The sequence below is a fragment of the Phacochoerus africanus genome, chromosome 5 (genome assembly GCF_016906955.1).
Source record: "Phacochoerus africanus isolate WHEZ1 chromosome 5, ROS_Pafr_v1, whole genome shotgun sequence".
In the NCBI taxonomy this organism is placed as follows: Eukaryota; Metazoa; Chordata; class Mammalia; order Artiodactyla; family Suidae; genus Phacochoerus; species Phacochoerus africanus.
In genome coordinates this window covers 19,847,108-19,874,003 of record NC_062548.1, presented here as the reverse complement: position 1 = coordinate 19,874,003, position 26,896 = coordinate 19,847,108, and the positions used below count along the sequence as shown (strand labels likewise).

The 26,896-nt window shown below is 43.3% G+C and overlaps 1 protein-coding gene across 1 annotated transcript in view; it reads right to left on the bottom strand.

Moving 5' to 3' along the window:
* The window catches only part of XPO6 (exportin 6), a 108,002-nt gene that overhangs the window by 67,648 nt on the left and 13,458 nt on the right, over positions 1-26,896 (bottom strand). Inside the window, exons 2-3 of the mRNA XM_047780235.1 lie at positions 5,001-5,091; positions 1,116-1,228 (exon numbers count right to left, since the gene is read on the bottom strand). Coding sequence (XP_047636191.1) covers positions 1,116-1,228; positions 5,001-5,091 — 204 coding nt within the window. The remainder of the gene's footprint in view (positions 1-1,115; positions 1,229-5,000; positions 5,092-26,896) is intronic.

Here is a 26,896-nt window from a genome sequence, read left to right as displayed (position 1 = left end):
ACAAAAAAAAAAAAAGAAAGAAAGAAGCTGTGCTTTATAAACACAGGTTTGGAATAACTTGACCATAAGAGTAATAAAATATTCAAATCCTATGATACAATAAATATTCAAATCCCATTCCTAGGAAGATTGACTACATAATTTAACAGAAAACAAAAAGGTATAGGTGCAAAACTTCCTATCACATCACGGTATCTACCAAAAAATAATGACAGAAACAGCAGTTCCTGTCGTGGCGCAGCGGAAACGAATCCGACTAGGAACCATGAGGTTGCGGGTTCGATCCCTGGCCTCACTCAGTGGGTTAAGGATCCGGTGCTGCCATGGGCTGTGGTGTAGGCTGCAGACATGGCTCTGGCATTGCTGTGGCTGTGGTGTAGGCGGACAGCAACAGCTCCGATTAGACCCCTAGCCTGGGAACCTCCATATGCTGCGGATGCGGCCCTAAAAAGACAAAAAATAAAAAACTTAAAAAAATGACAGAAACAACTTTTATGTCCAAAAATAAGAGAATGGCTTGGTGAATAATGATACAGCCACTTATAGGAATACAGTATGAAGATAAATGAGGGGGAAAAAGAATGCAAAATGGCATGAATGATATGCTTATAATTAGTTTTTTTGTAAGTGTGCAATTGGCACAACATTCTAAATCAACTATACTTTAGTAAAAATTGAACAAAAAGCTGAACAAAATAATAAAATTGAACAACATACTTTTTAAAGTGTGCACTGGAAGACAAAGGTTGGAAGAGAGTTGATATAAATGAAAATTTCTGTGGTTGGGAAGATGGTATGATGGCTATCATCCCGCTTCCCAAACTGTTTTCCTTTAATTATCTTTCTGTTTTATTGATAACATGGAAGGAAACGTTTTATGTCACCACAAAGTCTTCCCTACCTCGCCCCACCTTACCTTTCGGTGTCCAAGATGGAAAGGTACCCTGGAAACCTGGACATCTTGATAAAGGCAGTAGGTGGGAAGAAGTCCCCAAACCAAATTACCACTATTTCCTAGCCATGTATACATCAACTAAAGTCTAGTGCAGTAACATGGCGATGCGACCTCAAAATGCAAAATCTTCACAATAGTAGAAAATTATCTGACAACTTACCTCAAAAACTGTTAAACTGTACATCATTACATAGTCATTCCTAGTGCTGGAGAGAAAATACAGGCAGAACCTCCAGGCTCCTACTTGCTGGGCAAAATTATTAAGAAGTTCCTCTGGAAAAGTTAAATGGCAACAAGAAAAGGCTATGAAAATACAAGAAACTAATAAAAGGCTGGAAATTCTTATTTTTTAACAAGACATTCTGCCTGCCCAAATACTTCTCTCCATATAATATACGTAACATCAAAACCAACTACAAAATCCAGCTGATTCCTTTTTTTTGGCTGCCCTGCAGCAATATGAAGTTCCCGAGCCAGGTATCAGATATGAGCCACAGTAGCTGCGGTAATGCCTGATCCTTAATCCACTGTGCCAGGCCGGGGATCAAATCTGCACTCCTAGGACGCTGCTGATCCCACTGCACCACAGCGGGAACTCCTTAATCCAGCTGATTCTTCAAGTTAGAAACAACAGGGTACACAGTATTTTTGACTCTGAGGTGCCCATGAACACAGTGTATTCTGCCATCCAAAACCCAATAACCTTGCTACGGACACTTTTTTAGGCAGAGAAACTTTCACTGTTGAAGTTCTTACTTAACCTAATGTATGGATAGACAGCTCTAAGAGTATCATTTACCTTAAAAATGATGGCTAAGCGATAACTTGTTTCCTCTGGGGTATAGCTTGGGCGTGCGCGCGCGCTCTCTCTCTCTTTCTATACATATATCCTCACCGCTCACTCAACGTGTGTGTGTGTGTGTGTGTGTGTGTGTGTGTGTGTGTGTGTGTGTATGAGAGAGAGAGACAAGTAGGAAAAGAGAAAGTTAAGACTAACCTTACATACAGGATTGGAAAAAAGTTTTCAAGAGAATTCAGGATGGCTATCTTCATTTGGGTTGGTTTTACTTAAAATACTGCCCCCCAAAATTGGTAAATAAGAGTAGCAATCATGGGGGTTGCCGAGAAGCACCCTGTCCACCTCAATTAATTGGAAATGGTTTTCCTCTTCCTGAAGCTGCTGGTCAGACAAGCAAACATTAGGAACCTGTCACCATGTTTCTGGACAGGCTGCCCTAGTCACCGTGACCTGCTGTGCTGGTCATGAAATATAACACACAGAAGGTGAAAACGCTAAGGCAACAACCCTGAGAGATTCTAGGAAGCCCTTGGAAAAGCAGCAAGCACAGCAGCCCATTCTAATCCTCTAGTCACTGCTCTGCCAGCGCTGACTTCGGCTAAATGCACCAAAGCAGTCTCATTACAAATCCCATCAAAGGAAGCTAACGGCATGCTCTTATAGCCAGGCAAAAGTTCCTATGAATCCCAGAGATGAAGTCTAACCAAAGAGAATGATCTCTGGCCGGAAATGAGGAACCTTGGGCTCTGTTCTAGACTTAGCCACTAATTCATTGAATCTGATCCCAAGCGAATTACTGCTCCTTTTTGATGCTTCAGCCTTCTCTGCTATTAAAATGACCAGACGGAGTTCCCGTCGTGGCACAGTGGTTAGCAAATCCGACTAGGAACCATGAGGTTGCGGGTTCGGTCCCTGCCCTTGCTCAGTGGGTTAACGATCCGGCGTTGCCCGTGAGCTGTGGTGTAGGTCGCAGACGCGGCTCGGATCCCGCGTTGCTGTGGCTCTGGTGACCAGACCGTCTCTTGAGGTTCCCTGCTAATGACTCTGTCAATGTCTGGAGCACTAACACACTTTGGGTGGAGGGTAGGTGGAGCCCCTATAGTATAAAGGTCTCCCTCCTTTCTCCCACCTCGCTAGGAAAGCCTTCAGTTTACCCTAAGACATCAAAAAAGAAGCAAGAAGTGGTTCCAGCCCACACGCTCGAATAAAGCTACAAAGACTAGGTACAAAGAGAACTGAACTAAGACACACCCGCTATCAAACCCCCGGATTCCCCTTAGCCAGCACTGCAATTAAGACATTCACAGCATCTGGTTTTTTAAACTATTTTAAAATCAGACTGGAACACGAACATGTTAAAAAGGTTCCAGTTTTAATTCATGAGTGCTGAAGGTGAGCAACATTTGTTTTGCAACCACAAATTTAGGAGAAAACCAAAAGTATACCAATCATAAGCTAAAAACAGGACTTCCAGAGAAATTAGTTTTGGAATATAACAGAGTGACATAAGGGAAAGATCCTTCAACTCATTTAGTAAAAATCACCAGTGATGTTTTTACTGTAAGGCAGCATGAAACTAATAAAGGACAAAAATGGGTCAGCCCAACTGAGTAATAAGAGAAGCAAGCAGAGGGGATCTTCTAAGCCAGACGCCTGATCATCTACTGCGCTCAGCTTCTGCCAGCATCCCTTGTTTACAAATGCTCTAGTTCCTTACAGCACAGTCCCTCAGAAAAGAAAGACACATACGGGGCAGGCCCAAAGGAGACCACCACGCTTAAAATTAAAAGAGAATACTAAGTGAAGTAAGTCAGAAAGAGAAAGACAAATACCATACGATATCACTTATATCTGGAATCTAATATACAGCACAAATGAACCTTTCCACAGAAAAGAAACTCATGGACTTGGAGAACAGACTAGTGGTTGCCAATGGGGACAGGGAGGGAGTGGGATGGACTGGGAACCTGGGGTTAATAGATGCCAACGATGGCCTTTGGAATGGATAAGCAATGAGATCCTGCTGTGTAGCACTGGGAACTGTGTCTAGTCACTTGTGACGGAGCCTGATAATGTGAGAAAAAGAATGTATACATATGTGTGTGTGACTGGGTCACTTTGCTGTACAGTAGAAAATTGACAGAACACTGTAAATCAACTATAATGGAAAAAACAAAAATCATTAAAAAATAAAAAGCTTGAGGGTTAACGTGAAAAAAAAAAAAAACTTAAAAGAGAAGCCACGTCTACCAGAAGGTGATGTGCAAATGCTCCAAGGATGCAAGGGAAAATAGGCTGCAGCCAAAGACTTCCCGGCCACCTAAAAATCCAAACCCTAATCAAGCTCTGGACCGAGGGCTGAAATCAGCCATAACACACCGGCTAACGTGACTTAGAGAAGCCACATGGGATAGAGAAATGGGTCAGTCTGCAGAGTCATGGAGACACAGAAAAAAGCCTGCAAGGAGGTGAAAGCAATGAAGGTCAGTAGAGAGAAGCCAGACATGCAGGGGAAAGCTGAAGGTCCGGATCAAGGAAAACACTTTTCATCCTCAAGCTCCGGCATTAAGTGAGGCCTCAGAGAGAAAAACAATTAATCTAGGACCTCAGAGCAGCATGTTCCCAAGGCGGAGAGATAACACTTGAATACAGTTTCTAGTGAACAGTATGCTGTAATGAATATTGTGCATGTCAGTGAATATGAAATTCAAAAAGAGGTGTTAGAAGGTGCTGGGGTTCCCAGAAGACCTGAAGTGATACCTACATTTCTCTGGTGTTTGAAGCCTTTATTTAGCCAAACTTGCAAAATGAGAGCCATAGTACTGGTGGAAAAAGTAAGAAGGCTCCAAAGGTAACGTCCATTAAAGGATCTCTGGGCACTCGATGAGGTCCAAGTTAGAGTTCCACACACCAAAAATGCTTTTATGGGTTGTTGAGTTTTTTTAAACTATGTCATAGACTTCTTATAAAACTTCAATACTGCTGAAATCAAGAGCAAAGCAGAGAGCCACGTGTGGCTAAAGGAAAGAAAACCCATCGCTATGGATTAGAGTGGGCTCTCTATAGGGGACTAGAGCCCTTGCAGCCAGATCTGTAGGCCTCACCAGCCACCACCCAGCAGGACAGGGGCCAAGAGAGCAAGAATGCAAGGGGAAACATGCTGGCCTGACCAGCCGAGGCTCCCAACTCCTTGCTCCCCACTGGGGTCTTTCGTTATGACCCCCAACAACTCCACACTTCACTTACCTATCTCGCGTTTTCTCTCATTGGTTGTACAGTCATGGAAAAACTCTGTCATCAGACTTTCCAATGCCCTGAGAGAGGCTTCTTCAGAGGCCTACCAAAGGAATTTGAAAAAAATAATCAGTAACTGTACTTTCAGTTCCACTGTTCCTCAGTTCCTTCCAGGTCACATTCAACAGCCATAGTAATTTACTTCCTCAAAACATCTTGGTCCGACATTCTTCAAATACATGATATAAGCCAGAAAAACTTCAGGGAATTTCCCAGCTGGCTCGAAACCCAAATTTTTCATATACTCTACCAATTCATGCTATTGTGCCATCAATTTTCAAGTACTTATCCTAAGGAAAAGGGAGCAAATAATTCAAAATGCAATTCTGGAAAGAGACTGAAAGCAAAGTAACAGGCCCTGGCCCTGATGACTGAATAGGCAGTCATCTCTCTGAAGAGATCAGAGAGGCTAGGGTGTCTGTCTTACAGACTATCCATCAACAGTGTATCTGTCCCCCAAGTCTGAAAGATTCGCCATATTTTAATTCAGGACAACTGTAGTCAAACTGCTGCATGGATTCTTAGGGGGTTTTGAGGGGACTTCAGGAGCCAAACATCCACTCAACTGACAATCTCACATGAGCAGCCAACAACAGAGATTAAGGTGCTAAGACTCAAGCAGAGCAAGGACTCAAAATGAGACAGCACCTCCCAACCACAGACCCAGAGAGAGCCAGACTCTCAGCAGAACCACTCAGATGGAGAATGAGAGGAGAGGGGCCCTGGGACCCCCAAGGCTCATCCTCTCCCTCTTCCATAAGGCGCCCCAAACCCTTTTCTCTCACTAAAGGAGGGCGCATCGCGTGCAGCAATGAATTTGAGTCAACACTCCCTCACAGAACCAGTCTGCAAAAAAGGTGAGCATTCCCAGTCCCTTTCTGAATCCTCACTGGCATTCACCTACCCAGAGATGATCAAGAGCCCGGAGCGGTTCTGATTTCTGAATTCTCTCTTAATTTCCTTCTTCCCACCGACCTTCACTATATCCTCTCCACTGCCCCCCGCTCCAGTGTGAGAGCTGACCAGAACAAACTGCATTTTAAAACAAGTCTACACTCAAATGTGTCATGTATTAAACTGTAATATTACAAGGGGCCTCCACTTGGTGACTGGCTTGCGAGGGGACTGAGACACTGGGCCATCTCTGTGGAGACACCAGCACTTCTTAGGACTGATACCGATTACAGAGGCTAAATCAGGCTGGCCCATCCACATCAACTCACACACGTACGCACAGACTGCAGCACACAGGGGCCACGTTAAAGCAGTGCCAGGGGCAGCTGTCCTCCCATGCTGCAGTCGTGGTCACGGCTGTAGGGTGACAGCTGAACTCTGACATGCGGAGTGATGAATTACTGCACAACAGTTCCAGGACTTGTGAGTGTGAGGGACTTTCTTGTCTGAATTCTATGATCAAATATTAGCCCTCCTGCTCCTTTTTCAAACCAGTATGTCAGTTTAACTAAAAAATATCCTGGGGTTGTGAGTGAAGCTGTTTTGTTATAAACTATTTTCTCAAAGGCAGAAATAACTAAAATGTGGGACAAAAATAGCATTGCCATCCTTTTTAACCTGTTTTAAGTTTCTGTGTTGATCAAAAGAGCCTCACTGGCGTTCCCATTGTGGCTCAGTTAGGTAAAGAACCCAACATAGTGTCCGTGAGGATGTGGGTTCCATCCCTGGCCTTGCTCAGTGGGCTAAGGATCCAGCGCTGCCATGACTGTGGTGTAGGCACGCAGCTACAGCTCTGATTCCACCCTTAGCCTGGGAACTTCCACACACTGCAGGTGCAGCCATAAAAAGGAAAGAAAAAAAAAGAAAGGAAGTTCCCGGGCCAGGGATCGAACCCACACCACAGACGCAACCCAATCTGCTACAATGACAACACCAGATCCTCAACCCACTGTGCCACATGAAAACTCCTCCACAACTTAGTCTTGTAGTGAATCATTTTAAATAGATCCTGAAAAAGCCTGAGCTCATTACATTCAGGTAATCAACTGCCAAGATTTATTTTGTTCAGATTCCTTTTTCTTTTTTGTCTTTTTAGGGCCGCACCTGTGGCATATGGAAGTTCCCAGGCTAGGGGGCTGAATCGGAGCTGTGGCTGCCGGCCTACACCACAGCCACAGTAATGCCAGATCCGAACCTCGTCTGCAACCTACACCACAGCTCATAGCAATACCGGTTCCCCGACCCACTGAGCGAGGCCAAGGATCCAACCTGCATCCTCATGGATGCTAGTCAGATTCCTTTCCGCTGAGCCACGACAGGAACTCCTTTGTTCAGATTCTTGAAGCAGAAGTTTGTGAACGTGACAATTACCAGTCACACATCAAAGGCCACTGAAGCAAATTTCTGACTCCCCAGAGAATCCAACTCTACCTCTGTTCCCAGTCCCACCAACGGCACCCTCCCTGCTCTAACCTAAGAAGCTAACATTCCCACACAAAGTGGAAAGACGAAAGTATCCACAAAAATCACAGGATGACGTCCTCACCAAATGATGCTTCTATGACAAAGGAAACTCCAAAACCTAGTAATCCAATGGCATCACCAGACGTTTCTCCACAAGAGCAAACAAACAATATGCTGTTTTCATTTTCAATCACTTAACTGCAATATAAATACCTACCCCACAGGGTGTTAAGAGGATCAAGTGAAATGCTCCATGTAAAGCTGCTGTAAACTCCAAGAGTCATCTAATTCACAGTTATGGCTCTATCATTTTTATTTGGTCTCGGATGCCAAATGAAAACAGACCAAAGCAAAATAACCAAAGTGGCTGGGCCTACTTTGAAACTGGAGATCCATGCCCTTAGGCTTAAGGGCTATGTCCCAAACAAATCTGGAGCGGCTTTTCCAACCAGATTTCAAGTCAAAACAACGTTAAGTTTCAGAAGAAAAGGAGAGTGAAACTCTGCCAATGTCGTATAATCAGATGAGAGGTATAAAGACACAGAGGATATGTTCAACCTGCAAAGGGCTGAAGGATACTGGAAAAGTACCTGCATTTGGTAAGAAGGCCACCGGATCCTGTGCCAGCTGTTTTAAACAGGTGGTAAAGTCAAAACTCAGACCACAGTGGGTTAAGAAATTAGTGGCAAGTAAATACGTGGTAATATTTCACGCAGACTACACTTTCAAGTAATAAAAGAACAAAGACATAAAACCAAAAACCAAGTGCCATGGTGTAGCAGGAAGAGGTTTCAATTCCCAAAAGCTATTCAAGCACAGCACTGACTAATTTATGAAGAACATTTGGGATTCAGACACGTCTCACTGCTTCTCATCTTGGACTTGGGATTTAAGACCCAGATCTTGCAGAACTAAGGAAAGATAAGGTCCACTTAAAACCATGCGAGGCACAGACACACACAAACACACAAAATTTCAGTGAGATGGCAGATACAAAACGTGAGAATTAAGGAGTTCCCTCTTGCCTCAGCAGGATGGGGATCCAGCGTTGCCACTGCGGTGGCTCTGGTTACAGCTGTGGCACAGGTTCGATCCCTGGCCCAGGAACTTGTACATGCCACAGGTGAGGCCAAAAAAAAAAAAACAGTGAGAGGTAAAACAATAAACCTTCTAAAGAGAATACAGAACATCCTCATGACCCAGGGTAGCGAAAAAATTCTTGAAAACACTAAATTTAATGGAAAAGATAAATCAGAATATTCATCAGATGGCACAATAAAAAGAGTAAAAGAAAACCGCGAAATGGGAAAAGAGACCACCAATTTAGGTAACAAAGAGCTCCCATCAGAGTATAAAATAACTTCCACCAATCAATAAGGAAAAGATAAACAACTCAATGTTTTCAATAGGCAAAGAGTTATAAAAGAGAATATTCAAAAAGCCTATATATAAAACAAGGGGCCAACCTCATTAGTAATGTAAATTAAAAAAATAATAATAAAAATTTTTTTAAAAAGCACTCAACAAAAATGTAAATTAAAAAACAAGAGAATGTTGGAGTTCCCTTTGTGGCTCAGCAGCTAATGAACCCGACTAGGATCCATGAGGATGTAGGTTGGATCCCTGGCCTCGCTCAGTGGGTTAAGGATCCGGTGTTGCTGTGAGCTGTGGTGTAGGTCGCAGAGGAGGCTCAGATCCCGTGTTACTGTGGCTATGGAGTAGGCTGGTGGCTGCAGCTCTGATTGGACCCCTAGTCTGGGAACTTCCGCATGCCTCAGGTGCGGTTCTAAAAAAACAAAAAGAAAAACAAGAGAGTGCTGTAACTCTACCAGAACGGCTAAAATTAACACATATGGGTGAGGACGCTGAGCAACTAGGACATGCAAGCACTGCTGGTGGTGGGAGTACAAACCGGTACAACCACTTTGGAAAATGAACATATGCATACTTTGTGTCCCGGTAATTCTACTCCTTGACAATCTATCCAACAGACGTTTGCACATGTATACCCTGAAAAATGCACACAAAAGTTCACAGTACCATTATTCTAACATTCAGAAAGTTAAAAGAACCCAAATGGCCATCACCAGTGGAATGGATAAATAAGTTATGGTTTACTCATTGGGAAGATATTATAAGTCAACAAGAATGAATGAAATTACTTCACACAACAACATGCGTGAATTTCACAACCTTGAATAAAAGGAGTCAAAGCGCATCCTTCATTTTCATTTTATGTTAGTCTTTAAAAACAAGCAAAACGAATCCATGGTGTTATAATCAGAATGGGAGTTATTAATCCTTGGGGAGGAGGGTTTCTGGGATGCTAGTAAAATTTTATTTTCTTGATCTGAATGTTAGCTACGCAAGGATGATTTCTTTGTGCACTTTTCAGTAATTGTATATACACAATTTAAAAAACATTATACTTATTTTTAATATTCAGGCTGGTATTTGCAGACTCTGATTTTAGAAACTGTGTTTTTCCCCTATCGGTACAATTATTAAGAGCAGTTTGGGGCCCTACGAGGTGAAGTCTGGGCATGAGACTTCTGGATTCCTAAGAATGACCACCTATTTGTCTTCAAAATTGCAAAGGTGACAACACAAAGTATTACAATCCCATAAGTCTATGTTTCCCCAAGGCTTACCTCAATAGCAAATTAAAATCCTGAGGCAGGATGATGAATTAAACTTGGTTCAGCATATACGCACTCTTGGAGAGCTACATATATACCTAAAATATCTTTTCTGTTCCAGAAAGAGTTAAAATCTGCCAAACGGAGCTTTCAATGGCTATTTCCTTGACGTGCACCTTTTCCCTCACTACCAGGCCCTAACCACCTCCTGCCTAATTACTGTAACTTCTTTTACTTGGTTGTCTTGTTATCTGTCAGTTTTCCCAATTCCAATCCAATGTGTACTTCACTACCAGATAAATTTTCCTAAATATAGATTTTTTTTTTGCCCCAGTTATTCTAAATCTAGCTCTAAAAGAAGCTCTAAATCCAAACCAACTGAGAAACTCAGCTATCCATTCAACAAACAAATAAGCTCAGTATTCACTAAGTAACTGATGCTGCATTACATCCCCGAGATACAAAGATGAGTCAAGAGGGTCCTTGACTTCAAAGAACTGGAAATGGCCTCAGAGGGAGAAGAGCAGAACCTATGAATTACAAAGGAGAGTATGATGGTTTATAGCCTATTGTAGTGACACATGGCTAAATGGCTTTAGGAGCCCAAACAGAAGTAACTCTGTCTGGGGGAGACAGGGAAAGCTTCACAGAGGTGACAGTACACATTGGGCTTTGAAGAATGCAGAGCAGTTTACGAGGAGGAAGAAGGAAAGCACGCCTGATTTGCCATTACTCACCCCAGGAAGCCAGCATTCCAGTCTGAATACTCCTGGTCTCATAACAAATATCTATTCCCATCCTGCATTCACTCCGTGTCTGCAATTCATAGGTCAACCTTCATGGAATTTCTTACAAAGTCTAGAGTACAGATCCCGCCTTGCTTTCATCTTTTGTCCTGTCTTATAATTGGTATCAGAGAGTTTTGCCCATGGCACTGTTCTCTGCTCATTTCAGAAAGGCACAATTAAAGAGCATAGGCTCTGGTCTCAGGAGCCTTGGGTTCGAATCCGAATGCACCTCAACCTCAGCCTAATTATTTAATCTGTCACTCTTTCCCTCTAGCGCACAACTGTGAATAATAAGAGAATCTAACACAGGGAATTGTTGTGAGCGTTACATAAAATAATTTATGTAAAGCATGTGGTAAACATTAATGCCAGGAATAAAATAAGGGCTGGAAGTCCTATCTGTAACTGCTAATAATTCACAGATATTAGGTCTCTATAACCAGAACATAAACAGTCTGGAAAGAGATTCTGTCTCTGCCTAATATGATTGTATTTCCCGTTACATCCAGTATGGGCTGGTACTCGAATATTTCGCAGACCAAATTCAGGACAGTAAAAGGAAGCAGCAGACAATTAGTATCAGTTTTAGTTTCTTGGGAATACTGGTGATTCCTCCAAATTCAAGATACATATGACTCTGTTTAAATTTCCCCCTTTAAGAGCTCCGATCATAAGGACCTTTTGCTCATAAGCACTCCATGAGTATGTTTTAAAAACCAAGTGACTGCTCAAAATTTACCTTAAAAACCCTGAGACCGAAGATGGATAATACGCTGCTTTGTCTTTTAAGACATCTAGCTGACAGTTTCCTCAAATCCTGATTAAACCTGTAATGTTTTACTTAACTGCCTCGAAAACAACCCCCTCTAAAGCATAACCTTTTCACAAAATTGGTACTGGGGAAAAAAAAAAATGACTTTTTTTAAAAAAAGAAGCTTCTTGCCACCTTCACCAGGAGCCACATGTTGCCTCTCCTTCAAGGAGGTGAATCACACGTGCCTTCTGTATTCAGGTTCATGCTAACTTGATAGCAAACTGAAAAACATGAGGCTAGCATACCAGAGTCTCCATGTAGATATTCCTGTGGCCCATCTAGTATCGCTTTATTACTCTATTTGCTTATACATAAAGATTTCTGAGAAAAGCAATTCTATACTAACTGCTGAGCGAAGTTAAAAAGTATGCCAAACATACCTGGTGTGTTACAACAGACGGCCATTAGCAAAGGAATTCCATCTCATATAAACTCTGGAAGCTAACAGGATCACCATGGATGTCTAAACTCTCAAAAGAACACTCACATTCTTCCCTACACCCTTCACCACTGCAAAGAAAACAGATGCGGGAAAGAATCTCTTTGGCCTTTGGGCCTGCCTGTAAGTATGAGATGAAATGCCAAGCTGAGAATAACACACGATGGGAACCAACATGACACCTCTCCATTCCCTCCTAAAGTCAGCTCCAAACGCTAGAAAGCTCACCAAGGAAGCCCCCATCAGAAGGGGACTCAGAACAAGTCTTCTTCCCATCTTTCCTGTCACTGCTGTTTTTGACTCAACTTGCAGATCCTAAAACACACTAAACACATCAGGACGAAGCAGAAATCTCACTTTATTTCTCTAAAAGCAAATTGGTGAAATCAGCAAATTGGTAATAACGCTCAGAAGTGTAGTCACTAAAACCCTGGGGTGTTGAAAGCCTTGCTCACAGACGGAGGGGAGGAGTTCCCATCGTGGCTCAGCAGTTAGCGAAACCAGCTAGCATCCATGAGGATGCAGGTTCGATCCCTGGCCTTGCTCAGTGGGTTAAGGATCCAGTGTTGCCATGAGCTGTAGTGTGGACTGCAGACTTGGCTCAGATTCCAAGTTGCTGTGGCTCTGGTGTAGGCCACTGGCTACAGTTCCGACTGGACCCCTGGCTTGAGAACCTCCATATGCCACAGGTGCAGCCCTAAAAAGACAAAAAGAGCAAAAAAAAAAAAAAGGGGGGGGGGACACTGAGAGTACAGATACATAGTGAAGTAATTAACCTTTAAAGTTGGAGTTTCCTGGTGGCTTGGTGGGTTAAGGACCTGGCTTTGTCACTGCTGTGGCTCAGGTCGCTGCTCTGACATGGGTTCGATCATTGGCTGGGGAATTTCCAAATGCCACAGGCACAGCCAACAAATAATAATAATGATTTTAAAAATAATAATAATCCTAAAAGTTACATACAAAAGTTGCTGGGAAAACAATACTGTCTACTGAAGGAAAAAAACAGAGCCACACCATGTTCCAGGAAAGCAAAGACAGGGCAGATGCACTTACCACAGCTCTGCAAACACATGTCTGGAACAAACCACTGAATTGTACATGTGCCTCTGAAGGGCTCCTGGCTGTCTTGCCTATGGCTTAAATCTGAACCATATTTGCCCTTTGAGAATAACTTTGGTATCATGCAGATACTTAATATTTGATTACAACATATACTTGGGCTCCATCCACACATAACTCTAATCAATACAAGGCACTTTTCTGCTTCATGCTTCAGTCTAAAACTACCATAAAGCTGATCAAGAGCGAGCAAAACAGTCCCTCCCAGTAATTCTTGGGTTTGCATAATGTACCCAGTCAAGACTCTGTCTCTCCCACGAACAAAAGGATCTGTTTACCTCTGAGGACCATGCGTTAACAGCAGGACCGCTACCAGGCATCTGGGCCAGAAAGCCCAACTGGTCCCGCTGTGGTGGTGACAAAGTCAAGGGAGCATATTCTGTCCCCCTGGGGACCAATTAGAGGAAACTTCTTGTACACAGAGGAGGACAGTGTGTTTTATGTTGGGAAAACCTACCCCTGTACCACTGGACAATCTATAAAAACAAGAGGCATCAATTAGCTACGAAGGGACAGGTGCAGGGGTCTCAAAAATTTCCAACAAATCTAAAGAAAACTAGAGTCATGACAAGTACCTGCCTTGTCACTTGATTCTAAAACTAGACCCTGTACCCAGGGGGAAAATGCTATAAAGGACATAACTGGGCCAACTGACAAAACTGGAATACGGATGGTAGATCAGATAAAAGTACTGAATCAATGTTAAATTAATTAAAGCGGACAACTGCACCGTGGTTATGTAAGAGAATACCCCTATTAGGCAACATACTGTATAGGAGCAACAGACCATGACGCAGGCCACTTAGTCTCCAATGGTTCAGAAAATACTGTGAATGTGTATATAGGTATGTACATACACATAACACACAGAGAAAAGGCAAAGAATAAAGCAAACACAGCAAAATGTTAACAATAGGTGACTTTGAGTCAAGAGTGTAAAAATATTCTTGGGACTACTTGCGAGCTTTCTGTCAGCTTGAAATTTTTCCAAATAAAAAGGTTGTTTTTAAATCTCATCTAGTGGATTGGTACCCTCCACCCTGCTCCTTACTGCTCCAAGCTAGCTGGCCAAAGAAGAAAGAAAAAGTGAGAAAAGGGTATAACAGGAAGGAAAGGATTACTTGACTCTCTCAGATGCCAGATTGATCTCACATTGTTTTTGAAAAAGGACATTACACAGCCTAGATGTAAAAAATTTTGCATCTGCTGGTTGGACAACAACCATATCCCACTAGGAGCTAAAATACACATAATTTATATACTTATTTATTTATACTCCAGTCAGAAGGCTTTACTTAGCCAGCCAAAAAAGCAAATCATAAAAACAGTTATTCTGCAAGAAACTGTCTAAAATGAACCAGTAGTATAGCCAAGAATAGGCTCCCTCTTCGCAATCCCATCTGCCTCTCTTTGCCAGGTACATATCCCAGAAGGGTGAATGTTTACATGGGCACGCCTCGCCAACTAAACTCCAAAGATACTTACCGAGCACATTAACACAAGGCATGCTACCAAGAATTCCTAAAACGGGATCACAGAATCTTGAGAGAGAAATAAACCCCAAGGAACAGCGAGTTCGACTTTATTTTACAGATGAGAAAAATGAAGCTCAGAGAGTATCTTGCCCAAAGTCAACCAGCTATTGGTCAGGTCACCAGGCAGGGCCACCAGTGATCACTCCTCTCCCCTTAAAGAAGCAGAGAGAAGTTCTGCTCCAAGGGCGGTTAAAGATGATGAGGGAGTTGGCATTACCTTGCATCTGAGGGAATCAGGTAATGAACAGGTGTGAGGGTGATGAACCACCATATAAAAACATGCTGCAGGAGTTCCCGTTGTGGCTCAGCCGTAATGAACCCGACTAGGATCCATGAGGACACAGATTTGATCTCCAGCCCCACTCAGTAGGTTAAGGATCTGGTGTTGCCCAGTGGTGGCGTAGGCTGCAGATTCCCCTCGGATGCGGTGTTGCCACGGCTGTGGCACAGGCCAGCAGCTACAGCTCCGATTGGACCCCTAGCCTGGGAACTTCCATAAGGTGCATGTGGCCCTAAAAAGCAAAAAACAAACAAACAAAATGCTACAAATGTGAATCACAATTAACACTGCAGCTCATATGTAAATAATTTCAGTTCAGTTACTGTTACCACCTGCACTCTTTAAGAGCAAGTCTCTTGTAAAACCCGTACCACCTTCATCTTCTCCCAGACAGAACTGGCATTTTAAAATAACAGTTAAAATAATGTTTATTTGTGGAGTTCCCTTCGTGGCTCAGTGGTTAACGAACCCAACTAGGCTCCATAAAGATGCGGGTTCGATCCCTGGCCTTGCTCAGTGCGTTAACGATCCTGCGTTGCTGTGGCTGTGGTGTAGGTGGGCAGTTGTAGCTCTGATTTGACCCCTAGCCTGGGAACTTCCACATGCTGCACCTGAAGCTCTTAAAAAAAATAAATAACATTTGTTTGAAATGTTGGCAAAAAACTATCCAGACTGTATTACAGACTGCTGTAATCTGGGGGAGGATGCTCACTTCCCTTCTCTCATCCTGGTTCTAGCCATTAAACTATAGACTTCAAGAGACCAAGTACTGACCAGTCTCCGATGTCTTCATGACTGGCAAAGCTCAACCTCCTCCCCGTTCTGAACCGACCCGGCCCGCCCAGGCCTAGCCACAATGGCAAGGTGGGACACAGAGGAAGACAAGCTTCTCCTGAGGGCAGGCAAGTGAGATGGCACGGGCACAAAGCTGGGCAGTGTTCTGATGCAGTGACCCCGCAGCTGGAAGATGTGAGTGATGGTGCTGGGTTCGCCCCAGTGCACCCGTCATAAATAAATGGGATCAACCACCCCTATGGGAAGGAATAAATGAGAGGAGGAAGACAGGGCCTAGAACAATGTGCTTCAGGACCGCTCCCACTAGGGTACAGGTGACAAGCCCCCCGAATGTGCGTCAAAGCAGGAATGGGTGACACAGAAAAGGTTCCCTCTACACAAGCAATGAGAGGCATCATGGGGTCCTCAGCCACAGCTTGGCAGAGAAAATACAAGGTGAGAGTCAGCCCCAGCTCCAGAGTACACACAGCCTGCCTAACTTTGGGCAAATCCTGCAAGTTCTTGGAGCAGCCTTGATACTAAATGCAATCAATCGTGTGCACTGTGTGTTGATTATAGAGCACTCTGCAGGAGTTCCCTTGTGGCACAGTGGGTTAAGGAGCCAGCATTTTCTGGGCTTCGATCCCTAGCCTGGGAACTTTCACATGCCACGGGAGCAGCCAAAAAAAAAAAACAAAAAAAAAAACTCTGCAAACGCTAGTTAATACAGTCATCCCTCCCTCACTAAAAGTTTCTCTTGGCCCATCCTCAGAGTTTGGATTTGCTTTTATAAAGGCAGTCTCCTAAGCTGTCATCACCTTGTCTCCCTCAATATATACCCAGCACCACCTTAATACATTCATTCTTAATTTATGATCAGTCACATTACTCTAAGGTTCTCAAAGTATCGCAGCCAAATGCCAGTGGGTGCTTATGCATCCCACACAATATAAACAATGGTGTCCCTGAGAGCAGCTGCTGGAGGACCTTTGATGGTGCGACATTCTGCAGGAAGTCGGATGGTGCTGCACCAGCAGAGATCTGCATTCGTAGGAAGTGCCTCTTCCTGGCTGGGGGGGGTGGTTTCTAGATGCTCCTCCCATCACCAGGGATGACTACTAGCCACAAAGAAAGGAGACACACCACATGCTCTGGTGAGAGCAACTCCAGCCAGCCAGGGACCCTCCTGAGTTTCTCGGTTCTGCACGGCACTACCAGTCGATGCGATTTTCTTAAGTTTCACTTTTGATAGTATGGTAATCAAAACTGATTTTTAAAAAACTAATTTTTACAACATGGAAAACTATTACAATATTGAAACTATGCATGATTCTCTCCCTCCACCCCAGTGAAGATTCACTGAGCTAGAAAAGGCAGAAGAGTGGCAGTTTTGGGGGTATGCTTCCTGGAGAGGGGGAGAGCAGGGGCAGCGGAGGTGGGAAGTGCACAGGAGAAAGGAAATGGATGCTCAGCTCCTGCCCAACGTCCGACCCTGCCGGGAACCTTGGCTTGCTCACAGCCCTAGATGATGAAGGGATGACTCAACACACTGCTTTCCATCGGCCTCTCATGCCCGCACGACAAGCACGATTAGCTTGAGAGGGCAGCATGTAATTGCCCTTCCCACAGTTCTCAACCGACTCTGCTAGAACATGGGGGAAAGGACTGGAAGGGAGGTACCATCCTGCTGCTGATTCCTATCCCCCACCTCTGCTCCTTCATTATGAGCACCAGCCCAAAGCCAGAGGTGAGAAATTCCACCCTGTTCCACCTGTCAGTGCCCCTCCAAGCACACAGGTGCCTAGGTACTCCCTATCCTAAGAACGCCTTAAAATGAACTGTCTGTCACAGTATAACCGTGAAGGGCGTGGGCTCTGGGGTCGGCCCCAGATCTGCAGCTGACCTCTAACTTCACCACTTACTTTGGGCATGACCTTGAGCAAATTACTTAACCTCTCTGAGCCCAGGTTCTTCACCTGCAAAATGGATTTACAACAGTACTCCCCCGAACCAGGCAGCTGTGAGAAGTAAATGACACAAGATAAATAAATCCCTTGGCACCTTTAACCATAACTGAGCAAAACTATTTCACTATATAGTTCATTGATGAGTCAGTAAGTTTAAAAAAAAAAGGAAGAAACCAAATAAACAAAAATTTCACCTAAGTTAACTAAATGCTAAAAAAATTCCAAGAATGCCATTGTCTTGACTTTCATTTTTATACAGCTCAACCTACCATGCCACAAAGAATATAAGGCACCACCATCTCCCAGGCTTCTCTTTGTGTTTGTGACAATACCAACATGGGTTGGAATTAGACCCATGATTCCAGCAGCAAAAGCTATTTTTGTTTTTGTAGGAAAAAAAATATTGGCCCAGTGGGTTAAGAATCCGAATGCAGGAGTTCCCAATGTGGCACAACAGGATCAGCACCAGGATACAGGTTTAATCCCTGGCCCGGCACAGTGGGTTAAGGGGTCCGACGCTGCTACAGCTGCGACGTGGGTTGCAACTTCAGCTTGGATCTGATCCCTGCCCTGGGAACTCCATGTGCTGGGGGGCAGCTAAAAAAGGGAAAAAAAAAAAAAAAAAGAATCCAACTGCAGCAGCTGGGGTCTCTGAGGAGGCAGGGGTTCGACTGCCGACCCAGAACAGTGGGTTAAAGGATCTGGCACTGCCACCGCTGACTCTGATTCAATCCCTGGCCTGGCAACTTCCATATACCACAGGTGCAGCCATTTAAAACAAAGACTGGTTTGCAAATTCTCAAGAATCTTTCATTTGCAGGCCCAGCGTCGTTGACGCCTTGACCACCACCTGACAATCACCACATCTCCTGGCCCTGACCTGCCCCTGGGGCTGATTCACTGTCCCCATGCACCCTATGCCCCAGCCAGACCCAACTTTTCCACATAACAGCTCCATGTCTTCACAGATGCCATTCCTACTACCTAGGATACACTCCTCTACCCAAAAAACTTCTACCTATGCATTAAGACTCCTCAAAAATGGCACCACCTCTATGAAGCCTACTCAAGTCCCCCTGGCAGGGCTGGTTATTTTTTGTGGGGTTCTTAACATTACAGTGAATACAGTATACTGAAATGACCCCTTTCACCCTAGATCATAAACTAGTGCTACCACAGTGGAATATGATTTAGCAATATCTACAAATTTTAAATGCAGAGACAGCTTCATCCAGCAAGTATATTTTTAGTGATTTTTTTTTTTTTTTTACTCCAAATGTTTGTATGTGAAAGGATCTTCATGTCAACACCGTTTATAAAACAAAAGATTGGGAATAAACTAAATTTCCTTTATAGCAAGGCTGGTTAAATAAGGTATATCCAGGAGATTCCATCCTGGCGCAGTGGAAATGAATCCAACTAGGAACCATGAGGTTGTGGGTTCGATCCCTGGCCTCGCTCAGTGGGTTAAGAATCTGGCATTGCCGTGAGCTGTGGTGTAGGTTGCAGACGCAGCTCGGAGCTGGCATTGCTGTGGCTCTGGCGTAGGCCAGCAGCAACAGCTCCGATTAGACCCCTAGCCTGGGAACCTGCATATGCCGCGGGTGTGGCCCTCAAAAGACAAAAGACAAAAAAAAAATAATAATAAGGTACATCCATATATCATGGAATACTATGCAACTGTGAAAAACAGTGAGAACGCTCTATAGACATGTATATGAAACTATGTCCAATACATTCCATTTTTTTAAGAAGCACAAAACAGTGTACCAATAGTACAGTATGCTGCCCATTAGTGAGGCACAGTAGGGAATATAAAAATACTTTTCTTTAAACCGGTATGGTGGGAGTTCCCACTGTGGCTCAGTGGTAATGAACCCAGCTAGTATCCATGAGGACATGGGTTCACTCCCTGAGCCCGCTCAATGGGTGAAGGATCCAGAGTTGCCGTGAGCTGTGGTCACAGACATGGCTCAGATCTGGCACTGCTGTGGCTGTGGCATAGGCTGGCAGCTGCAGCTCCAATTCGACCCCTAACCTGGGAACTTTCATATGCCATGGGTATGGCCCTAAAAAGACAAAAAAACAAAAAACAAAAAACTGGTAATGGTGGCTGCCTCCAGAGGAGAATGGAGTTCTGGGGACAGGGAAACAGAAAGACCCTTAGTTTTTTCTGTACCCTCTATTGTATCATTTAAATTTTGTACAATGTTAACTTGCTTTAAAAAAAAAAAAATCAACCAAACAGAGAACTAAAGAAAAAAGAAATTTCCTGCCAATATGCAGGTCTCTCCAGTAGCCTGGAGTGCACAGGCAGAAACTACTTCCTTTTCATCTCTGTTCCCAGGGTCTAGCACACAACAGCCACTTAATAAACATTTGTTGCAGAAATTATTTTAACTCTTTCTATTAAGTGAAACTGTATACTACTCAAAGGTGGTAACTTAAAAAGCGAGTATTTACTTAGCACTTGGTACATACCAGGCACTGTCCTAAAGACCTGACATCAACTCTAATCCTTATAACAATCCCACTGCACAGATGAGGAAACTGAGGCTCAGAGAGGTTAAGTCCATTGTCTCAGGTCACATACTTGGTTAAGCAGCAGAGCCAGGATTCAAACTCAGGCCCTAAAGCCACGCTCTTAAACATGAGGTTATACTATTCTTCAGGTACCTAGGGATCTACTAAAATCATTAACCACTGAATGCACTCCTGACTGAATACCTGCTGCAAAACCCTCCTGTCCTTAACTGCTTAACCATAGGCAATGCTGAAATAAAATGAGTTAGGCCACTGCCAACTTGGGGACTGAGGTATCTCTAATCCAAGCTCTGATCACTGGCTTTGTGACTCACGTGGACCTGACCCCACCCCACCCTCCAGGGGATCAGGCTCTGGGGAAATGATTAAAAGACTAATGAAAATGAGACACTGACTTGCCCACATAAGAATTTAACATGGAAGCTATATTTGGTTCAATAAACAAAATCCTCTGTCTATACCAATCATTCCATTTCAGTGGGTACCTGAGCAAACTCTCAAGGCCTCTGGAAAAAAAACTACCAGAAAAATGAAAAACCACATAAATACACCATTTCCAGTGAAGATGTCAAACAAAAAAAGACACCCCTGGACCCACTCTGGTTGCCCTTGTTGTCCCCAACACCACTTGTACTCCTCAGCAAAAATGCATACATCTCTTGAGGTCTCATTTACTAGATAATGTCTCAAACTTACTCATTTTTAGGCTGGCTATTTTGTTCTTTTGCTATTTTTTGATGACACGGAAGACAAGCTCTCCAAATCCTGCTGCCTGCTCTAGAGGTCAACTTCTAGAAGTTTCTGATATAGTCCCAGCCATGGAATGTGCTGTCATTTCATTGACCTTCATTCTCCAAGCACCACACTCTTCCTATCTTTGTCCCTATTTTAGGTTTCCTTCTCCTCCTAGCCCTCCACCCACCACCAAAAACCATAAACTAGGAATGGGACATCTTGACCAACTAAATATGCTGAATTCAAGATTTCTGCCATGGTCAATATGCAAACTTTAAGATTAACACATAGATTCCATCTAAACTCTACTTAATCTAATTCATTTTTTTTTTCTGCTTTAAAAGAGAATGTGATGCCATGTACTGTATGATTCCATTTAATGTGAAATATCGAGAATAAGCATAGCTATAGAGACACAGATTTATGCTTGCTGGGGGTAGAGAGAGAGATGGGGAGTGACTGCTCCTGAGCACAGGGTTTCCTTTGCAGAGATGAAAAAGTTCTAGAACTAGAGAGTGGCAGTGGCTGCACAACATGATGAATGTACTTTAATGTCACTCAGTTGTATACCTTAAAATGGTCAACTTTCTGTTATGTGTATTTTACCACAATACAAAAAAAAAAAATCATCAACTTAAGACTATGGGGAAAAAATATGTTAAAGGCACCATTTCTAAAATAGTAAAGTAAGTATAAAGGATAATAGGAGTTCCTGTCGTGGCTCGGCGGTTAACGAACCTGACTAGCATCCATGAGGACACAGGTTCAATCCCTGGCCTCACTCAGTGGGTTAAGGATCCTGCGTTGCTATGAGCTGTGATGTAGGTCGCAAATGCGGCTCAGATCCCACACTGCTGTGGCTGTGGTGTAGGCTGGCGGCTACAGCTCCAATTGGACCCCTAGCCTGGGAACCTCCATGTGCTGCGGGTGTGGCCCTAAAATGAGAGAAAGACAAAAAAAAAAAAAGATAATAAACAAATAGTAAAGTAAGCATAAGGCATCTGCCTCCTATAAACAAAAATAAAATCTTACTAAAAACTTTTCCTACCAAAAAAAAAGATATTGAGGAACAATGACATGCTATTTTTTTTTTTTTAGGGCCGCACCCAAAGCATATGGAAGTTTTCAGGCAAGGGGCTCATGGGAGCTACAGCTGCCAGCCTACAACACAGGCACGGCAACGCAGGATCCGAGCCTCATCTGCAACCCACACACCACAGCCCACGGCAACGCCGGATCCTTAACCCACTGAGCAAGGCCAGGGATCAAACCCGCACCCTCATGGATACTAGTCAGGTTCGTTTCCACTGAGCCATGACGGGAACTCCGTCATTTTTTTTAACCTACTAAATGTGCAACAATTTTCTTAAGACTATGCAGTGCTGATGAGTACATTTAATCTATAGCTCGTGGAAGAATAAACTGGCATAATCTTTCTGGAAAAGAACTGATGACATACCTTAACAATGTTTATACTACATCTAAAACTATTTTAAAAACTTAATTTTTTAAAAAAGAAAAATCTCCATACCCCTTGGGCCCTTCTGGGAATCTGGCCTAAGGCAATTTTCTGAAATACAGAAAAAGCTTTTTGCGAAAACATTAATCACATATTATTTGCAATGGCAAAAAATAGAACAATCTAACTGCCGAAGAATCCATGCAATGCAATATTATAGAGCCACTGTAAATATTTATGAAGTATTTAATGATTTGGAAAACCACTTATATTAAGTGGAAAAAGCAAAAGAAAAAATACATTTACAGTGTGATCTCAACCATATTTAAAAGTAGCTGCCAGCTATTTTTATTTTTTTGTCTTTTTTGTTGTTGTTGTTGTTGTTGTTGCTATTTCTTGGGCCGCTCCCTCGGCATATGGAGGTTCCCAGGCTAGGGGTCGAATCGGAGCTGTAGCCACCAGCCTACGCCAGAGCCACAGCAACGCGGGATCCGAGCCACGTCTGCAACCTACACCACAGCTCACGGCAACGCCAGATCCTTAACCCACTGAGCAAGGGCAGGGACCGAACCCGAAACCTCATGGTTCCTAGTCGGATTCGTTAACCACTGCGCCACGACGGGAACTCCTGCCAGCTATTTTTAATACAGTTGTATCATTTATTACAACTATAAATGTAATAAAATTCATTCAGTAATTTTAAAAAAGGCAAAATAAATAAACAAAAGTAAAGAGACAAAAAGACTTAAAGGAAACAAAAAAATTATTTATTACATGTTGAATCAGGTGGTGGTAATTTCTTGTCCATTTTATACTTGCCAAATAGTCTACAGAGTTCAAATTCCTTTTCATAATCAGGAAAAAAAAAAAATGGCAGAGAAGACTCTATGATCGCACCAGTACCTGCTTTAACAGCCAAACAGTACTAGAATGAAGAAGATGCAGAAAGAGCTAAACTACTGGCCACAAATCCTGGAAGGCCTCGGTTTTGTTTTTTGGTTTTGTCTTTAATAACTCCCTATGGGAGAAGGGTATACAGGAAATCCCTATACTATTTTTGCAACTCTTCTACAAGTCTAAAATATCTTAAAATAAGATGTTTAAATTAAAAAAATAAGTCTGTGATCAAAGATCACTAATTTGGAGCTCCTGCTGTGGCACAAGGGGATTGGCAGCGTCTTGGGAACACCGAGATACAGGTTCAATCCCAGCCAGCACAGTGGGTTAGAGATCCAGCATTGCCACAGCTTGTGGCTTAGTTCGTGGCTATGGCGAGGATATGATGATCCCTGGCCCTGGAGCTCCATATGCCACAGGGCAAACAAACAAACAAACAAAAATCACTTATTTGGTTTTCTCTAAATGCAAATCAAAACCACAGTATGCTTATCACCTCACAAGTGTCAGAACGGCCATCATCAAGAAGTCTACAGGCATTCCCATTGTGGCTTGGCAGTAACAAACTCAACTAGTATCCGTGAGGATGCGGGTTCTAATCCTGGCCCTGCTCAGTGGGTTAAGCATCTGGCGTCGTCAAGTCTACAAATAGTAAATGTTGGGGAGGGTGTGGAGAAAACAGAACCCTCCTACACTGTTGGTAGGAATGTAAATTGGTGCCGTCACCATGGAAAACAATATGGAGACTCCTTAAAAACATAAAAATAGTGTTACCATAAGATCCAGCAATCCCACTCTTAAGCATACATCTAGAGAAAACTCTAACTTTGAGACACATGCACCCCAATATTCAAAGCAACACTATTTACAACAGCCAAGACATGGAGGCAATCTAAATGTCCACCAACAGATGAATGGATAAAGAAGACGTGGTATGTACAATAGAATATCAGTCACAAAGAATAAAATAATGCCATTTGCAGCAACATAAGTGGACCTAAAGATTATCATACTAAGTGAAGTCAGACAAAGGCAAATACCATATGAGATCACTTATTTGTGGACTCCATAAAAAATGATACAAATGAACTTATTTACAAAACAGAAACAGGCTCATAGACATAGAAAACAAAGTTTATGGTTACCAAAGGGGAAGGAAGGGAGAGAGAAATAAGAAGTTTGGGATTCACAGATACAAACTACTATACATAAAACAGATAAACAACAGAGACCTATCATACAGCACAGGGAACCATATTCAATATCTTATAATGGAAAAGAATCTGAAAAAGAATATATATTCACTTTGCTATACCCCTGAAACTAACAGAACACTGTAAATTAATTATACTTCAATAAAAAAATAAAAATTAGGGGTTCCTGTTGTGGCTCAGCAGAAACGAATCTGACTAGCATACATGAGGATGCGGGTTTGATCCCCGGCCTCACTCAGTGGGTTAAAGATCCGGCGTTGCTGTGACCTGTGGTGTAGATCCAGAGGTGACTCAGATCTGGCGTTGGTGTGGCTGTGGTATAGGCCAGCAGCTACAGCTCCAATTTGACCCTCAGCGTGGGAACTTCCATATGCCGTGGGGGTGGTGCTAAAAAGCAAAAAAAAAAAAAAAAAATTAGGAATTTCCATTGTGGCTCAGTGGTAACAACCCAACTAGCATCCATGAGGACATGGGTTCAATCCTTGGCCTCAGCTTTCATCTGGTGTTGCTGTGGCTACAGCGTAGGCCAGCAGCTGCAGCTCTGATTTGACCCCTAGCCTAGAAACTTCCATATGCCACACACGCAGCCCTCAAAAGACAAAAAAACAAACAAACAAACAAACAAAAAAACTAGTCTTCCTGTAAAAAAAGAATGGAGAATATGGATGAATGATTTCCAGAGCAGTAATAAAGCAGAGAGCACTTTTTTCTCAGTAATTAAATAAAAGCCTTTCCTGGAGTAGCTGCCATCACAGAAGTCGCCTGCTCCTTATTCTTCAACATTTCAAAGCTTTCATCTTCATCATCTAAATACAGTTTACTCTTCTGTGTTTATCAATGGCTCCATCTGCCCAAACTGAGCCTCTGCTTCCCTACCTCATGCTCTAAATTCTTTGCCCAATGGCTTCCTACGTCTGCTTTAAAACCCAACTCATCTGTCACCTCCTTTGGGAAACCATCCCTGAAACAACCCTCCCATCCCCAATATGGCAAGGCTTTTCTTTTCAAGTATAGTTGTACCTCTTACAAGATTCTTCTACTTCTGTACCTATTCCCCAGCACTATAATCACTTGCTGACTTGTACATCTTCTCTTTCAGAAGTTATAAACTTCTAGAACTTCTAGTCACCCTTTCCATTCAAGAGCTGTAGACCAGCAGAATGCAGTTATTGTGCACCTCAGTTACAAGTGAGCCCCCTGATTCACCAACAATGCTTCCTCCAGCTCCTGACTTTCCATTTCAGCAAAGAATTACAAGTTACACACATTTGGGTGAACAAACTAACTGCAAAAGTTAAGTGCCTTTTCAACTTGCTCTACAATGTTAGCAATGGCCCAGCATTCAACTAGTATTAGGAACTGCTTTCTTTTCTTTTTTTTTTGTCTTTTTGTTGTTGTTGTTGTTGCTATTTCTTGGGCCGCTCCTGCGGCATATGGAGGTTCCCAGGCTAGGGGTTGAATCGGAGCTGTAGCCACCAGCCTACGCCAGAGCCACAGCAACGCGGGATCCGAGCCGCGTCTGCGACCTACACCACAGCTCACGGCAACGCCGGATCCTTAACCCACTGAGCAAGGGCAGGGACCGAACCCGCAACCTCATGGTTCCTAGTTGGATTCGTTAACCACTGCGCCATGACGGGAACTCCTGCTTTCCTTTCTTTTACACCTAGAGTATGGCTGGTTCCAAGACCCCAAAATGTTAACATTCTACTTTTAACTAACTCCTCTTTGCTACCTAAGAACTTTAACTTCCTCATCTCTCTCCATTTGTATCACCAGCTCTACTAGTGGAATTCTGGGGGGCGGGTATCTTTCATAAAGTAATTAAGATTTTCATAACTCTGGAGTTCCTGTCTTGGCTCAGAGGTTAATGAACCCGACTAGGAGCCATGAGGATGCAGGTTCAATCCCTGACCTCGCTCAATGGGTTAGGGATCCAGTGTTGCTATAACCTGTGATGTAGATTACAGACTCAGCTCAGATTCCGAGTTGTTATGGCTCTAGCGTAGGCTGGCAGCTACAGCTTCAATTGGACCCTTAGCCTGTGCCACAGGTGCAGCCCTAAAAAAAAGACACCCCCCCAATTTTTTTTTTTTTTGTAACTCCTAAACCATAACCCTAAAGAGTAAAGAACCCCCAGGCTATACTGAGTTAGATCATCAGCTGGGCCCACTCATTTGCCAGCCAAGTGACTTGCTCCAGACACCTGAAGGCACTACAAGTCAT